General features: G+C 39.0%; 2 protein-coding genes across 4 annotated transcripts; one reads left to right on the top strand and one right to left on the bottom strand.

Moving 5' to 3' along the window:
* The first annotated feature begins 203 nt into the window (after positions 1 to 203).
* LOC141908183 (pre-mRNA-splicing factor SPF27-like) lies at positions 204 to 3,409 on the top strand. The gene is made up of 6 exons (XM_074798081.1): positions 204 to 351; positions 864 to 956; positions 1,470 to 1,642; positions 2,121 to 2,312; positions 2,394 to 2,504; positions 3,258 to 3,409. The coding sequence occupies exons 1-5, from the start codon at positions 277 to 279 to the stop codon at positions 2,491 to 2,493; spliced, it is 633 nt and encodes a 210-aa protein (XP_074654182.1). The 5' UTR covers positions 204 to 276; the 3' UTR covers positions 2,494 to 2,504; positions 3,258 to 3,409.
* A 1,123-nt stretch (positions 3,410 to 4,532) lies between these two features.
* LOC141908182 (uncharacterized) lies at positions 4,533 to 18,909 on the bottom strand. 3 transcript variants are annotated; one of them, XM_074798078.1, is made up of 14 exons: positions 18,767 to 18,909; positions 18,136 to 18,295; positions 17,366 to 17,473; positions 16,670 to 17,015; positions 16,275 to 16,390; positions 14,012 to 14,321; positions 13,863 to 13,930; positions 13,264 to 13,416; positions 12,063 to 12,995; positions 11,558 to 11,687; positions 10,892 to 11,059; positions 8,730 to 8,914; positions 8,229 to 8,363; positions 4,533 to 7,875 (listed from the first exon to the last, which is right to left on the bottom strand). In XM_074798078.1, the coding sequence occupies exons 2-14, from the start codon at positions 18,271 to 18,273 to the stop codon at positions 7,678 to 7,680; spliced, it is 2,988 nt and encodes a 995-aa protein (XP_074654179.1). In that variant the 5' UTR covers positions 18,274 to 18,295; positions 18,767 to 18,909; the 3' UTR covers positions 4,533 to 7,677. The 3 variants fall into 3 exon arrangements, with proteins under 3 accessions (XP_074654179.1, XP_074654180.1, XP_074654181.1); XM_074798079.1 differs by having other exon boundaries at positions 11,558 to 11,663; XM_074798080.1 differs by having other exon boundaries at positions 14,012 to 14,252.
* Positions 18,910 to 19,001: the final 92 nt, after the last annotated feature.

Genomic DNA, 19,001 nt, shown 5'->3' with positions numbered 1-19,001 from the left:
CGGGTCCGCTCACGGGACGGTATTAAAAATCGGGTCCTCTCACGGGACATTATTAAAAATCGGGTTCCATCACGGGACAGTAAGTTGAACCGGTTCCTCCCACGGGACAGCATCTTGAACCGGGTTCCTAACATGAGACAATGATTTAACAATAAAATTTGATTTAAGATTTAAAGGCCCAACTTTTCTTGTGACATGCGCCATTTTCGGCGAAGAAAATAAATAAGATTTAAGATCGTTTTTTCATCAAATTTCTCGCTCCGAAAGAATTGTCCGATGGCCGGGGAAGTAACAGTTGACGCCCTGCCTTATTTTGATAAAGGTTACGATGAAGCGGGCATTAAAGAAGCGGTAAAAATCTTTACTTTTCTTTTTTTTAAGATAAAATCCTAATCGTGAATCAACACCAAATAAATACATTTTATTGATCTCCATCATAATTATACCATCAGTTCCCCAACAGCAAGGTCTATAATAGCAGTGATGGTGTAACATGTTCCGAAATGTGTGAGGAACTGTGGTTTAAGTCACCCTTTTATACTATGTGGTGCTGGGTTATTTGTCAGAAACCTGTCTAGATTAGGCCTATTTCTATTATTTCGGTTTTGTTTCATCACCGACTTCAGATATTTTCATAAATCACAATCCGAATAAATTGGTTTAAGCCCATGCCAATGATTTGATAACTATTAATGATTGTAGTAAAAGGTTAGATATGTAGCCGATTAGATAACCAGGAGTTGCCTAAATTGTCTGCGGTCAGTCACTCACTCCTGGCCTTGTGTTGAATTTTCTCCCTCTCTACCTCACAGACCGCGCAGTAGCCTCTACTTTAACCTCGTCATTTCTATTGTGTTTTACAGGCATTGGCGTTAGTTGAAGAGGAAACAAGGAGGTATCGACCGACTAAAAATTACCTCGAGTATCTACCGCCTGATAATCATGTCGCTTTTGAGGTTCGTAATACTAGCAGTGAAATAAGAATGATCTGTTCTGCGTAACCCTAAGCCTATCCTCGCTTGCCAGGGCTCGGTTCCTTCCTGCCAGAGCTCATGCCAACGCGAGGCACGCTTAACCCGAGTTAACCAATATCTAGGTCAGATTGATGTGAAAAAATAAATGTAGGCTTGAACAAAGCTTGTAGAATGGGGTAAGGTCTGAAAAACTCGAGAAAATGCTATGCACAAGATGCGTATTGAAATTTAGGAATTGAATATATTTCAATCTGTCTAGATTGTGATCAGTAATAGTTAATAGGCTTAACTTTAAAGACTGTATTAACTTTAACCCAGGCGCAAATTGAATTGAAAGTGAATTTAAGTTAGCGCCCAGGTTATAGTTAATACCAGTTTATGAAACCCACACCCTGGTATTTTGTTTTGAAAAATATGTCAAAAGCCAATTGTAAGAATGCTTTGATATTCATACCATGTTTGAAGAAATATCGATTATTTGCTGATGTATTGTAGACCGATATAATGAGGAATGAATTTGAACGTGTGAACGCCCGTTTACCGATGGATATGTTGAGTATGAAGCGTTACGAATTGCCGCAGCCGTTGCCCGGTAAAATGACGGATATCACCGCGTGGACGGAGTGCGTCGAGAACTCACAGGCTCAGCTCGAACATCAAGCATTGCGGTAATTATAGATTTGGACGGTCTTTGGGCACATCAAGGTGTTTAAGTCTTTGAAAGTTAGGGAATTTCAGCACTTCAGCGCTAAAGTCGTGGCATTTTTTGGTGAATTGAATGATATTTTCATGTTTTCTGATCTTAGTTGAAATTCCCTATACCGGTAAATTTTGTCATGGAATTTTTGTGTTAAGGGTCACGAAATTCAGGGCTGTGGTCGTTTCAAAACATCATACCGAAAATGCATATTTTTGATCACTCGATTGACAGCATTTTCACGCCATAGATTTTAAGTCTGGCTTTTCAAAATTTAATTTCTCCATTGAGAAAAAGTTTAAAAGATTACATAATTACCGGTATACCATAATTGAGTTGGCTCTGCCTAAAATGGGTAGACAACATTGAGTATAGCGTGTAACACAATGTTTTAGATTTGTGATTCAGTCGTTTGAAAGGATAATTTCGAATACCGTTACATTTTAAAGGATCGCGAATCTCGAATTGATGTCGGAATACGGAACGAACGCGTGGAAGATGTACAATAATACGTTGTTTCACATGTTAGAACTGGCGCAGAAACGACTGCAGGACATTCGAAAAAGCATCCAAGATATAAACCGACTGCGGAAAAGCGAACAGACTCAAGCCGGTACTAAATTAAAGGCTCTCGAAGAAAGGTAAGCTTCGTCCCTAAAATGAAACGAGTATCGCTGTGAAGTTAGAAATTTCTGATTTCGTATTGTCGGCATATTTTACAGTTGGGTCGGTTTGGTGAGTAAAAACTACGAAATTGAACGCGCGATCGCCGAACTGGAGAAAGAGGTTTACGACCTCGAACAACGTAACAGATTACGGTGAAACGGCAAAATGTGAGTGGATTAAAAATCTTAACGATTATCAGGAGATTCGTTTAACCCTTTCAATGTTGACTTATTATTACCCTTAAGTGCTGGAGACAATTCATGTCATTAACTTGAAAAATTGAGTAACTGGCATACTGCTACTAGGTGTCTACCGCAGTGCGGTGTATTGTTAGTTACTAAAACAGTGTTTTACAGGTGCTACCATCTTTCAATAGGGATAAAAACTTATCATCAATTACGTCGATGCACCACGTTGCGGTGTACTACAATGTTCATTCCAATTTATATGGCGCACTGCAGTGTAGACGCACTGAAAGGGTCAAATATAAGGCCTTTTTATGAACCAGCAAAATCGGAATAGATTATATAGGAATTTAGATTATATAGCCGATTAGTGTCAATTAGCATAACCGGGTATGTTGGTTGATAAAAACGCCAGGTAGAAATTATTCAATTATGGCCTACTCAGCAGCGACTTCTACCGAGAACCCCATATCGGTTGGATTAGATAATCGGCATACTTGCTCGCCGAGCGAGTATGCCGAGTATGCTAATCGATTATGATAACCAATGTTCATAAAAATGACGGATTATGACATAATCCATGCTCATAAAAACGTTTTGCATACTCGAATATACTAATCGAGTGTTCATAAAAAGGCCTATAGATATAAAACCCATATTCAGTTGTAGAGAAATATTTGATCTATGATTATCAGTTGCAAGTAATGCAAAATCTATTATTTTCTTCCATTTCAGGTTCCTGGATTCACAGTTACTTTCATCTTGCATTTCATGAGACGTTAAAGCAAAAATCTTAACAATGCCGATCGTTGAGATTATAATCATGGTCCGTTTCCGCTAAAATTTTGCCGATAATGATAACATTTCATTTGTAAATAGATTTTTAAATAAAAATTTTAAACAAAACTAGTTTGCGGATAATGTTTGATCAGTATTTGTGAAAATGTGCAAAATAATGAAAGGTTAAGGAAGGACTGCAGATATAGGATCAAATAACTGAACGTAAAAGAATTGTTTTCTGTGACGGGAGATACGTGAGAGTTACTCGAGAGACTTAAATTGAATCGGCATCAATGAGTCGACATGTTAACTGTGGCGGTATCTCTATCTTCGGACCAAGTGCAATATATGTTGAAACGGCATGCATTCATATGCATGGGTTAGGATTTGATAAAAATAGCTATGTCAGGGAAGTGTAATGAGACACTTCCCTGGTTATGTCAAGGTAAACAATAGTATGTTGGATTTGGGCATGTCATTCCCAATTCTAGCAGCGATTACCCCAGGACAACCTGTCAATGATAAATGGAGTGTTCTTGACTGGAAACGTCACAACGAGCCCTGATCCATTCTCATCTCGTCAGAGAATTGAAGCACCTGGCCATTGCATCACTTGATACACATAGGGTTACCCTGAATTTCGCAAACACCTCGCATCAGCAATAAACACTTTCATTAACAAACGATTGAAATGAAAAAATCTGTATTACTTATTTTACTGACACAATTTTAATCGAGAAATAAAATATTTAAAAAGCCCACAACATTTTACATACGGTACATAACACTGTCATCAAAACGCAGGCGGCAGCGCTTCAATTATACAACATATTAGACCACATTTCACATGTACTACTATAGCACAGTCGTATAGAATAGAAACACCAATAATGCACGGATGGCATTCACTCTTTTTAATCTATTGTTTATTTTCCATTCATATTCTTGTATTCTATCTATGTAGAAAACATATTTGCAATCAATAATAGGATAGAACGCTGACCACACTCAAACGTGGTGAACGGATAATAAGATAAAATCCCACTATTTACAGATTAAAAGAATTTAAAAACCAGAATTTATTTATTAAATCTAAAATATTTAAAAGACAAGACGTTTCGATCTCACCCTAAAGATCATCGTCAGGTGTCACACCTGACGATGATCTCTAGGGTGAGATCGAAACGTCGTGTCTTTTAAATATTTTAGATTTAATAAATAAATTCTGGTTTTTAAATTCTTTTAATCTGTAAATAGTGGAATAATAGGATGTTAATATTCATGATAATCTCTGCCCTTGTCTATGCCATTGAAAATTTATCTTTCATCGGTATTCTGCCCATCCCCAGTTACACTGGTGTTGTAGTTTTAGGGATAGTAGTGGAACCTCGTTACAACGAACTTCAGGGACCAGAAAATCTGTTCGATTATAACCCATGGTTCATTATATCCAGAATGAAATTACTAAAATCCTAGGTTTGTAATGAAACCTATACATTGTTGTTATGTCAATAACCTTTGAATCTTCATATCCAAGGTCGTTATAACAAGGTTCCACCAGTTTTATCCACAATGGAATAAATAAATAAACAAGATTTTGAAACTGCTTTGCAAATTGAGATTCACAGAGTTGGGGACTGAAGCCATGCCTGGTCACCAACACTTTTTTGTAGCACAGGCTAATGTAGGTTCACAATAACCGCGACCACCATGATGGCGTTAAAACGGTTCCAAAACGATAACTGGCAAATCTATGAAATTAGGCCTACGATAAGTTACGACAATATTATTGATAATAATTACGTAGATATAATATTTACACTATTTCCAGAGAGCGTGGCTAATCCCCGGGAAACTACTTTCCATAACAAGCCGGACATGTAATCAGTAATCAAGGTGTAGCATCTTTTATATTTCTAACACATCGAACAAATCAAATCGGTATTTTCTCGATGCAAAACGGCGAAAAAATTTGTAAAATTGGGAATAGCTGGCAGCTCTGATCCGGGGTACCTTAAACTACTTGACTTCCTTAAACAAATCAATGACAAATCTAAATACGTTAGTTCATTCATGGCACCAGCAGATTCAAAATACGAAAACATTTCTTCTGTTCAAAATGTTTTCTGCCTTAGACAAAGGAAAACTTATTTCACTTAATTATCCTCATTAAATGCTGTATACTGCTTACAAAACTGCCTATAGCTACCCTTTTACATGCGTATTATCGTAAAATTTTTGACAAATTTTCTACCAGTTCAATTTAGACCGATGCTTTTTCAAGAAAAAACTACGATGACAATTTCAGCAAAAAACCGTACATTCATTCCACACTGAAAACAATACATTCATCATACTACGCATTTTTAGTATTTCTATTTGAAAAAAAAAAAATATCATCATCCTCTATTCTAATTTCCGATTATAGTTTGTATATTTTATCGACTAAACATATTCACTATCATTTATTAATCACGGTATAAAAAGACATGTAAAGTTATATGCACTCGAAACAAATGTGAATTAAGCAAACGCAGTTTGAATCCGTCGTCTGCTGCACGTGACACGTACGGACAAATACTCGCACCAAACGTTCATCGGTATTTACAAAAATGACGGGTTCACGGAACCCAATCGGTTGATTTTCAAATTGTAGACCGTGCTCTAATCGGATCGGACCATATCCGAGATAACCGAGATAACTCCGAAGTAACAGTTTCACTCGGCGATGACCGTTTAACTCAGATGTTTGTTGATATTTTTTTACAACTTCGATCTGATGTATAACATACCGTGCAACTTATGGAGGATTGTTCAACTCGAATATGATTTTGACCCATACATGAAATATAAAGTAAACTTCCCATCTTTCGAGTCCGACAAATTAAGATCCGACCCGAGCTTCCTACTCGCGATGTCTACCGCTTTATACTATCAATGCCCATAGATGTAATAAAGCCAAATCTTTTATACTGTTTATGTATGTACATATAATATACATTACTGGCCTTGAAAATAATGTAACAATGATGTAATAATGATGTAATACAATGAAATGAAATGCATTAGTTGACTAATGATGAGAGCTCAATAGTGTCCACAAGGCAGGCACATCACAGGGCAAATTTACCCCACTTTCAGCCGATAATCAAGACACTACATAGCAATACAAGTCTTGAAGAAATGCTTATTGATTATTAGACCTCGGTTCGGCGGCACTATTTTGTATTAATGACATCGTTAGAAATAACGATAATAACGAAATTTGATAATCATTCATGAACCATGGTATGATTTATGCAGGCACAGGGCTTCAGTTCAGCCAGTCTTGTGTCCCACATATACCTGTTTATAGTATTCTAACACGTGATAAAAGGGGGAAAATTCAGTTTAAGTTAAGCTATATGGAACAAGGACTGGGGTCAGTTGTTCAAAAAGTTAGTTTAAGTTAACTACTGGGTCACTGACATAGTAACAGTAACAATCAAAATTGCATTGCTACTGTAGTGTATTCATGCAATGGTTTACTTTCACCAATTATTGAGAAACTGTGGACCCAAATGCTTAAAACGTGTGTATTGTAACAGGAGTGGTGGTGGTTGAAAGATAGCCATTTAAAACAGTGTACAGAATAATAAATATTATCAGAAACAACCACAATAGTCGCATAAAAGGACGATAATGTTAAATTTTTTAATCAAGTTTTTTCCCCATTTTTCTAAAAAGATTCCTTTAAAAAAAGGCTACATCGACGATAATTGTGCATCTATTCACCGTAGTACGTATTCTATGGAACTGAATGAATCCTACAATAATCCGCGTCCAGGACGAACCGGAGCGCGACGAGAAGCGAAAAACAGCAATACCCTACGATAACCAATAACGAAGTATCCACAGCCAATCGCTAAGTTTTAACTGGAGAAATCGTTGATACCGGTTCATATTGATAGATTCATATTCTCAGAGTAGCTCATATTGGATGCGCACGCGTAAAGTGAAACGGACAAAACCGAGACTAACTCACGATCGCGTTTGATGTCTTGAAATGATGGCTCGGAGCCACGGCTATTGCATACGAACATGGCTTTACGCAATCCATTTTGACTCTCGTGTTACACAACTGATTCTAACCATCTATGATTTCTCAGAGCCGCACCTATCGGATACGAACATGGCTTCACTACCATCCATTTCGAAGACAATACATCGAAGCTTAGATAATTCAAAACGCAATGGATTTCAACCATCTACGAACTTCGCGTACCCTAGTTTTTAAAAACTGTACTACGTTTTTGGATTAAAATACGACTGACACAGAAACAGAGATGCCTCTGCAATGACTTCGCGGACATCAATTAAAAAGTCGCTCTTCTCCTCAACACACTTCGTCTCTGAGCGAATTAATACGCGCGCAGATTTTCAGAGCCGGCCCGAGTTTCATGTTCATCGCCGACATCAGGTGATCCTCTTTCAGTAGCAGCAACGCCTGGCCGTCTATCTCCTGCGCACGGAACTCCTGCGCGTGATTCGCGCAGCCCGGTAACGACTTGATGAACTCGTAGACGTCCTCGGTCTGTAACGTAACATAAATGCAAAACAATGATAAGTCCAGAAATCATGTAACAGCCTTAATCTGGATTATTTCGTAACTGATGATATTAATGAGATTCATGAGAAATCAGGATTAACAGCGCTTATTCTATATAATCATTCATTCACGTTGGTGGATAGTAAAAATGTCGGGATAAGATGAAACTGATATGGATTATGCGGGTAGTCCCATCTAACTTGGATAAAGTCATCATCAGTTAAGTAGTAACATCTATATTGAAATGGCTGAACTAGTTAATTTTAGATTAAAATCTTTTGTGACAACTTTAACAAGTCACTCTGGTCGCTCGTGAAAAATACGACCGATATACGTACGCTCCATTTAGCCGGTGGTTTCGATGGTTCCGAATCCAACATCTCGAAATCTTGTTGCATCGGTGTAGCGGGTGAAGAGGTAGCGGTATCATCTTGACAACTCTGAGAACTGCTGTCCGTTGTCTCTTCGTTAGGCTGAAAATTTAGAAAACGTTCTATAAATTGGAATGTACAATTGCCGGAGTAAATCAGAGGAATTTCTCGGTTTGAATTGTTACAATTTATACATTGTTAATGAATCGCGTATCGATATAGAAAACGCCTGGACAACAGCTTATCCAAATTCCCTGGAGATTTCTAGGTTTTTTGCAACACAAATTTTTCAAATTTCCTCAGTTTTCCCTGATTTTTTCTATATTTTTCTGATTCCCTGAGTTTTCCAGGTTTTTCAGGTCAGTGGCCACCATGCTGTAGTGCGAGCGCGGCTTTTAAACGGAATGGATTGTCGCCTATTCACAGATGTTTTCATCAACGAGATCCGACATTTTACGAAATACTAACCAAAGAATGCGGCGGCATAGAAAACTGTGATGGAGGTGATGAAGACGGCAGCGACTTCTCGGGACTGACGTTTAAACTCTGCTGTTTCTGTTGAATCATATTCAACGCGAGTCGACCGCCTTGTCGACGCCACTGACGCCGTTTTAAAATCGAACGTTTCTTCTTGATTTTCTGAGGCACTGATACTGCAAATATAAGAGAGAGCGATATAGTCGCGACGATACCGATCGAAATGAAGTCATCAATGACTCTATCGAGAGTCATATACTGCACCTAGTATTCAAAATTTAACATGACTTCATCTAGAGTCATTATCATCAGAATTTTACATAATGACTCTCGAGTCAGATGCTACCCCCTTGCCCGGTGTAAGATAGGAAAGTTAACTTAACTTTCTGCTTAAAGAGCTAGTTATTCCAAATTTGTGGATGAGTTTAAGGTGATCGTAGTTTTTAAATAAACTCAAGTGAACTGGGACGGTTGCTCGCACATCCTTGGGAAACCAACTTTCAAATTAGTTCCCTAGATCCTAGTTCCCTAGATCCGGGTTCAGAAATATAAAACTTGTTTTCGTAACCGCAGACATGAGGATTTACGTCATCAGCTTGTTAACTCAGGAAGCATCCCCGGGTTAGTAGATTGACATATCTGCATTCTACAAATCTTGATCTAGATTTTTGATCATCTATAAATGCCGTAAATGCCATATTCGATATTATACACACACAGTTCGAGACAACAGTTATGTCTAAAGCAAGCGATTCGAGGGAATTACGGAATCATGAAACGAAAAGTCGACGAACTTAAAATCAGTACGTGCTAATAGGCGGGATGGACTAGCTACGTATAATCAACAAACCAACATCGCAAACTCAACACGGCTAACATAGGTTCACGAAACGAAATAACCGATCTTAACACGTTCGCTGCCGGTCACTTAGCGGTTGGACTTGCTCATCGTGCCAGGCCCAATTTGCCAAATACGCCAAAAAAAAATCTAGTGGGTGCTTAACTTGCGATGCCCCCATAAATAATACTTTGTTTCTGCTGGATGATTTTAATTCATGTGCTAGCCGCAAACAGATCTCTTATAGGAAGCAATGAATTAACATAACAGGTATCAATATTAATGTGATAACTCGTCCCGGAAAAATGCGGTACAACCCACTATGAGTTATCTCTCATTTGTGGCAGCGAACGTGTCAAGGAACATGAATAAATACCGTATGTAGATAGATTGATAGATGTGCATATCTTATAATTGAAAATTAATTTCACTGACACACGTTACAGAAAACAAGTACACAACGCGTTAACCAAATCTACGCACACACACACACACAAATCTACTCTCAACTGAAGATAAATAAAACTGTCTAAAACTGAACTACGGCTGCTTGATCCGAAAATAAAAACAACAAGGTTTCGCTAGAAAATCCAGAAATCATTTCTACTGTTCTGCGTTAATAATTCTATGGTATGAAATACATGAAATGTATTGAACTTTTCATTGTCAAACTTAACCCAATAAGCTTATCTTATAACCATGTATGGTCTACAGTATTTTCAGAAAACATTTTTTCAAGATTTTTAAGATTTTCCAGTGTCCGATAATTCATTTATCAAAACTTCAAACGCGATCATCAAAGTCCGTGAAGACCCAGGTAGAATAAACTTAGATTATCAAAATTCTCCCACGACAAATGTGCCACACCTAACAATGGTCCCTAGAAAGAGTCTAATACTTTGTGTGTCTTTTGAATATAATTCTTGATAAATAATTTTAGTTATCCATTGATGAAATTTGTATAAAGTGGGTGCTAAACTCATTATCTATTCTCATTGAGTGTACGCGGCTTTTCCACTACACATCCACCATTTTAAAGTTTATGTATTGCATTCAGAAAAACGCAGCCTGGTTACACCCTGTTTCACAAACCCTTCTGATCTGGATAGTAAATAGTTGAGAGTAGATCGGTAAAACAAAAAAAAAATATAGAAATCACAGAGAAACAGTATCGCCGTTTCAAATAGAAATAATCTTTATAAAAACTGGTCTTCTGAATTCTTTTTTTTCTGAATCAAATGATTAATTGGAGAGTGAGTTTTTTTCTCCAGTTTTGTTTTGTTTTTTCTCGTTTGTCTAGTATTTTTTTACGCACCGGCGTTATTGCCTTTCGGCTGGAAGAGACCGAGCCTTTTCGAACAGCCGACATTGTATCTCTTAGTGCATGCCAGAGAACAGAAACGTTTTGAACGTTTAAACTTCGCCGTCAGGTCAACTTTGCCGCAGAACTCACATTTAAGTGTCGCGTGCTGCCCGTTCTCATCTGAAATTCAAACATTTAATAATATCGATTAAATTGTAACTACAATCAGGGCTTGATTTTGGAAACATCCCAGTCTTCCGATGGTACTAAAAATCAAAATGAAACCTCACTAAAATCTGATTTCACAATTTATTAGAACATGTTTAATTCAATTCTGTTCTATGTTTTCCTGATTGGAAACCTTAATCGAAGGCAAACTGGGATACCTAATTTTGACGCGGTGGTATACCGACAATAGAGGATCTTGGATCCCGTGAAAATCTTTAGAATTGTATAAACTTGTTGTCAATGGAATATGATACGATTCATTTTGAATAATATCGAAGATAAGTAAAACATCATCCTCCCTCAGTAGGGATTTGAACCTGATAGCATCGCGAGACTGCAGCAACTTAACTGTTCAATTATTGTATTGTATTATCTAATTTCATTGATTTCTATCCATTTAAGCGTTTTAACATTACCGACCCTTATTTAAACATCGCCAATTATACAAACCTGTTGTTTCTCCTTTATCCTCCTTCATGTGTTCTTCCTCGCTTTCTTTATCGATTCGAGGTATTTTCGGCGGCACGACGTCGGTGAGCAGCGATGAACGCTGTACCTGTTTAGAAGTAAAACCACCAGCCTAACTATATCAGTAACCATTTCATAGAATTCATTCCATCATTACATATACCCGATTTCTTTCATGAAATTATCATTGAGGACAAAGAAGTTGTTTTAAAAAGGTTACTTCAGAAGCAACTGAAAGTTATCTCATACATGTAGTTTGAAATGCGGTAAGCGTCAAGGATACCGCTTTACCCCCATTAACAAATCCCCTGAATTTTCCATGATGCAAGTCTGACCTTAGCTTAGCCCTGATCAGACCATTATTACCTGTACCAGTTTGCAGGCGAGGTTTATTGTATTAATAAGGCAGCAAAGATATCTCATGACGACGTTAAATTTGAATAATTCAGTTTTTCATCGATCATGGAATCATAAAGAGTGAACTTACTGGAAACGGTTCGTTTGCCTCTTGAATCACGTATCCGTCGATGATATGAGTTAAAACGTGCGGTTTAACGATCGCTTTCTGTTTCTCCAACTGCGGCGGTTCTTCCGAATTATCGACCAATGGTTTCACGCCGTTCACCAGCGCCGCATCTTTCTTCTCGCCGGCGCCGCTGCCAATGACGTCAGACGCTTTTTCCGCCTTACACAAAATAGTCGACGCCGTTGATGCGGATTCCGCCTCGGAAGTCGTTGAACTTTTGGCGCCACCGCTCGCGCCGTTCGTTACCATCGTAGCCGCTGCCGTCGAAGCAGACGTCGAGCTCGGAGCAGACGGAGCCGGCGAAGAAGACGCGATCTTCTGCTGAGCAGTCGGCGGCACCGGACTACTCGGTTTCGATTGGCTCTTTCCTTTCACGCGGCTGATCTGGCGCGACAGATTTCCGGAAGCGCGGACTGCGCCGGCCGGTATCGAAGTCGCGGTCGCCGCCGTTGAAACGGTCGTCGTATTAACGGCAGACGTTGCCGAGTTGTTATTCGCGGCGTTGTTGCTGTTTTGTGCGGCTGCGACTCGGGCCATCATATTCATCATATTACGCACGGTTTGACTGCTCGAATTTTGTTTAATCGTCGTCGGTTTTTGCTGCGCGACGACCGGCTGCGCCGCGGTCGCGTTGTTTACCACAGACGGTTCGCCGGTTGACGCGTTCTGTTTTATTCTCATCGGCGACGCCGGCGTCGAATTCGACAGCGCCGCTGAAGCCGCGCCTGCGTTTAATGCGCCGACGGCCGACACCGTTGGAAAAGGCGGAGCTTGTTGCGGCATCGGCATCGTGGCGCGGATGTAAACAGGCGATTGATTGGTCAGGATACCCGGCGATTGGCTACCGATTACGTGCTGGGCTATCGGTATATTCTGTTGTAAAGAAGCCATTGCCTGCGAATAAACAGTAATCAATGATTGAATACGCAGTTCTTTATAGAATTTCGAACTGAAACATCAAAGATGGTGGTGATCCAATCATACTTCAGGGGCCAGATTGATAATTTGAATTTTTCACATTTTTTTCACTTAAAAACAATCAAACCAGATCTGTCACTTTTATTCAAGTAACGTTTCGAGATTTTTTTCAGTATTTTTCACCAATGGTTGATCACAAATTTGTTTTTGATAATTTTTGGAATATTTTTCCAAGCAGACGCACCTGTAGCTGATTGAGAACCGCCGGATTTGTTAACATCGGTTGACTCGATATGATCTGTCCGGTATTCGTGACTAGTTGATGTCCGGTGAATCTGATCGGGCTGTTTATCAGCTGTGGCTGCGCGGCTGCTACTGTCACCGTCTGCCCTTTACCCTACAGAAAAAAAGGACGCGAAAAAATCAAACACACGAACAGATATTAGAGATTGATAGGAAAATCAGTGAGTTTGAAGACTGATAGTACACTCAGCTATCAGTATCCTATCTTTGATTAAATACCAATGTAATAAATAGGAACTGCAGTAGAATACCATGAATGTGATTGTGTGAAAGACGTACACAAACTTAATCAATGCTGACTCAGCTCTAATGTAAATGAATATTCCATTGTTCATATCATAATTTATAATTATTCACAAAATAAAGTATGATAATAATAATGTATCTCTACTTGGCACCTGTTAACGAACGCAATGCATATAACATTTGCCTTAATGATAGTCGGCCTTGAACTCCAGCGAATCCTTTTCAGAATTTAGATATCCAGTGTGAACGCTTGATTTAGAAGGAATCGATGAAATAAAATGAATATTTACTAACCATGTTGGTGTATTGTCCCATTTGCGACATCAGGGCCTGGTTTGTGGCATTTTGATTAGGAATCACACCTGCAAAATACAAAATCATCGTTCGAATACAGTAAACTACCGGGTAAGGTACACACAAATCTCTGAATCCTCAACGGTTACCTATTTGACCAATAACGAGTGGCTGCGGTACTCCCGGTCGCTGCTGCATCACGGGTTTCCCGGCGATCATCTGAGTAGCGGTGGGTGTCGCCGCGATCGGTTTACCGGCGATCGTCTGCAACGTTTTCCCGGTCGACGACGTCGGGGTCAAGGCCGTGCTGATGGCAGACGTTCCCGCGCCAGTCGACGACGTAGATACCGTAGCCTGCGTCTGCCCTTGTTGTTGTTGTTGTAAGGCCGCCTGTGGAGTAGGGTTGGTAGTCCAGATATCAGCGGGATTCATACCCCACGGTGTAGTTGTACAAGTCGTCTGTGTGTGGAATACATGCATTCGTTCTAGTCACAGTAAACCAAGAGCAAAAAGGTCAAGTGCGCGCGATTCCCCGCCAATTTCTCAAAACCCGATTGCGTAAATATGATTTTTTTCTTACTTAACCCTTAAGCATTCGAGCGGCTACTATTAATCAATATGAATGATTTAATGAATAGTCGCCGAGTCAAGGAACATACGTAGATCCGGACTAGGGCACAAAACTTACCTAACCAAAATCTTAAATCAAAACCTGTTTTCTAACTATCTACTTAATTTATGTAAACTATGTTCTTAATATAATCTGGTGTTATTAGTGTCTAGAATAAGGCTATATGGCCTTAGGGCATAAAGTTTGAGTTGAATTCTGAATTCAATTGGGGTAAAAGAAGATCTCGATGTGACCCTAAGATCTAAGTAAGTACAAGTATTGACAGTTCCCCCGGGTCCGACAAGTTATTCAGATTCGAATTTAAGCAATTTATTTTGAAGCCAATTTCATCTTCGGGTAAAGCGGTAAGTTAAGTTTTCACGTACCTGTGAAATGTATAGTAAAAAGAACTCGACGAAAAACATGATGCTTAAGCGTATTTTTTGATAGTTAAATGACGATGTAAAAGGGAGAAAGTGCGTAAAAACACGACACGGGGTTACCGGGGTTACCGGGGCACTGACTGTGACTAAAAACGATTGAAAACTCGCGCAATGCGTTAAAATATCAAAGCATGCTCAACACACACGTACAAGCTGTCAACTGAACAACATACAACCATGTGGGCAAAAGAACAATATAAACATTTTACAAATGAAACTTCAAAACTTGAGGGATCACACAAAAGCATGCTATGCCTAATTTCTTACAGGTTTTTACCATAAAATAGGTCATTTTTACACCCAACTTGGCTTAGCAAACTTTTGTATATTTGGCCCGGGACTGCCCTGATTCAGGGATTTGCCCGAAGACACAATATTACGGGTCGACCAGAACTGGAAAGCGTAGAATTTATTTTTGTGTCCTATATTGAATTATTGCAATTTCCTTACTACAAATTCTATCCTCCCCCGTAGAAAAATCTAATATAATGTTCTACTAGTAAACACGTGAACTAAAACTAATGACATGCAAAATATCAGAATATTGTTAGAAATCAAAAACAGAATCCAATCTAAACAAGCTTTAAATGATCCTTGAATGTTTTTACCAATTGCAAAGTTAGTGCCATGGTTTTGGAAACGGAATCGGCAGGTTTTAATCTTATTATCTGTGGCTATTCTTCAATGAAAATCATTGTCCATATCACCATGAGACAAAATGGAGTCCATCAGTCTCTCAATGATGATATAGACACTTAACCTACCTTTAAGTTATAATCTTACACGTAAACTACCCTCTCACTACAAATTACTTATCTAAACCTTAACCTACCCTCATTATATCATATATAGCCTTACCATAAACATGTAAAACTACCCCTTTTTTTAACTTTTGCCTATCTAATGAATTAATTGATATCATGCAAGAATCCTATCCAGTTTGAAAGCATTCATTCTTGTTCATTTTATTACCCCCAGCCTATACATCTTTCTAAAACTGTGAATCAGTTATCTCTCCCTTGGGAGTTATAACACAGGAGCTGCTTCTCACTACTCAATCAGGCCAGGAGCCCTTGCTCCTGGGTAGAGAGGCAGTGAAGATAAGTGTCTTGCCCCGGGACACTACAGCTTGAACCCACAACTTATCTTACATGTTACAATTAGATGGGGAGAGTGCTGCCATCTATAGGTAGTACTTCAAACGAGAATAGACGAGAAATAACCAAACAACAGACGATGCTTCAAAAAATACGTAGACGACTTGATGCGAGGACTGATGAGACACCTATATGTGAACCTTATACATACGGTAACGTCCTCACTGGTCGACGCGAAGCCGCCGCCTGCCGGACATATTACCTGCGTCTGCGGCATACTCGTAGCTGGCAATACCATCGCCGTGTTCTTCTGGTCGATCGGACGCCCGGGCAACGCGAGATTCAACTGCGGCGATAATCCGCGAACTTGCATCGCGGCTACGAATATAAAACAGTTGAATTAAATGTAGACAATTCAGCACAATTTACCATATATGGATGCTTGCGCGTGTATACTGAAGGATGGATCAAAATTCATTTCTTATCGACTCAGCAAAACCCCATTAAGATAAATCTTTTAATCAATTAATCAATTACTCAAGTTGTCAATGTTTTTGAGTCGCTATTTATGTATTTCAAGTTCAATTAACTTAAACGAGTCATCATTCGGATAAGTTACGATAACGAAAAATCAGTTCAGAAATACCATAAACATACCTTGAACGGCCGCGGCATTTTGAAGCATGAACTGCTGTTGATTGTAGAACTGCTGTAAATACGCCTGACTGTGTACGGGCTGAATGACCTGCACCTGTTGCAGTGGTGAACGCATCTGTGGCTGCATCGCCTGCGCCTGCACCTGCTGCGACTGTAACGTCAATCCCAGACTAGACGGCGTGTTGTTTATAGCTGAATTTTGATTTCCTAACTGTTGCAATTGTTGTTGCGCTTGTACTTGTGCCTGCTGTACTTGTTGCACTTGAGCCTGCTGTACTTGTACCTGGGCCTGTTGGACTTGCACCTGAGCCTGTTGTACTTGTTGGGCTTGAACCTGCTGGACTTGCTGCAAGTAACAAGACATAGAACGTTGTGAAAAAGTTTGAACTCCAAAATTTTCGATGAGTCTTCGTGATTTCCTTCTCATCCACATATGACCGAGCGTCACTCTGGGGATTATTCGCGGGTTCAAGGAGACCAGAGAAGAAACATTCACAGCACCAAGATTCAAACCAATAAACCCTAACAATAAAACCTAGATTGCACGTTTAAGACTACTCAGCCATTGAGTCACAATCGAGGAGGAAGTCATATCTTCATCACAAAAAGATTTGAAAACCATCAAATTCAATCATTTTTTTCATAATCCATGATTCATATGACATAGGCCTAACGCTAGTTATTTCTAAACATTACCTGTTGTTGTATTTGAATTTGTTGTTGTTGAATTTGCTGTTGTTGGTCAGCTTGTTGTTGTTGTTGTTGTTGAGCAGGTGACTGAACTTGTTGTTGCTGTGGTTGAACCTATCACGTGCAAAGAAGAACTCATGTTGAATGAGGCATACCATAAACTCTTAGTGTCATTATTCAGTTGCATAAAACCCCTGGATCTAGCCCTAGCGCAATCAACTCACGATTCTCAGTCAGCGTTCGGACTGATGTCTTTTTGATAGATACAGATAAATAAAAATAATTCTAATGAGCTATTGCAGCAATTGAGGATTCCGCTTATGGCAAGCAAGGATCCACCAGGTGTCGCTAGTAGTTACTCACTCTCTGGGTTCAATTTCTTCGTCATTTCAGTTAAAATCAAATGGATTTCTCTTTTAAATAAATCATTAGCCATCATCAGGCATACTGATATTCATGTTTTGTTGATTAATTACTTTAATCTTAATCCTTTAATCTTAATCCTTTGTCTAATTTTTGTATAAATATCCTGTTATTTGATTTTGTTCTCAGTACGCCTGATGATGGCTAACAGTTGTTAGCCGAAACGTCGCTCCTCAAATACAATCATTCTGATAAAAGAATTTTTCAATCTTGGCTTCGTTATTGTGGGATGTCTCTTGTTATCATCATACACGGATATTGTGTATCTTCTCGTCTAAAGATTCAAAATTTGAGCGGAAAACAAAGGGCGTCGGATAATCGGAAGTTTACTATATTCTAGATATCAAACGAACCTGCTGTTGTTGTTGAATCGGAGCAGTTGTAGCCGAAGTCATCGCTGGAGCGTTAGTAGTCGTCGGTGATGACGACATCGATTCTGTTGAAGTCGTAGCCGGTGCTACTTGGGTTGATTGTTGTTGGTCGGAGGACATTTTCTCTCAATCGAATTCTAACCTGTCGATATAATATCAATTACAATTCAGTATAATCTCAATTCAGCATAGTTTAATCGATCAGAATTTTCTAAGCACAGTAGACTTCACTCAAGATGGATCTTTTGTATCCGTAAAAATGTGTCCCACTTGAGTGATATTCGACAAACATCCGAGTTGAACGGATCCAACTTGGACAAACTTAATGCAAAACACAAAATGTTAGTAAAAAGCCAACGGTGAAGCCGAAGCATCCAAATTGAAATACGGGTACTGGCGTCAAACTCATTACTTCCACACTTGACGCTAAGTTTAAAGCAAAAATTAAAACCTTTGCATTGCCAAAACCTTTAACCTTATGTATTTCTAAGAAGCACCACTCTTTTGTTTTGTTTTCATAGGATGAAGTCTGAAGAAATGGGTAGAAATAATATGGATGTTCTCTTTTTTAACATTATTTAACATCAATTTACGAGCCTTTAAACCTGCTTACGTTGCATCATGTAGCTTGCAAAGTCTATGTAAACGGCAGAGGAATCGGTGCATGGAACTTCAGATCACTGGGCGCACCTCTAAACATCGAAAATTCAGTGTAAACGAACAAAAAACAACAGAAAAATTCTATAATTGGGCAAAACTTTCATTGTCAGCCATTCAACAATGACGTCATTTTGGGAAATCCCTAGATATGTATCAGGTTCGAGTCCTTTTGAAAGTAGGTTGGTCGT

This window comes from Tubulanus polymorphus, chromosome 7 (assembly GCF_964204645.1).
Source record: "Tubulanus polymorphus chromosome 7, tnTubPoly1.2, whole genome shotgun sequence".
Lineage (NCBI taxonomy): Eukaryota > Metazoa > Nemertea > Palaeonemertea > Tubulaniformes > Tubulanidae > Tubulanus > Tubulanus polymorphus.
The sequence above is the reverse complement of the archived record's forward strand: the minus strand, read 5'-3'. Positions and strand labels throughout refer to the sequence as shown.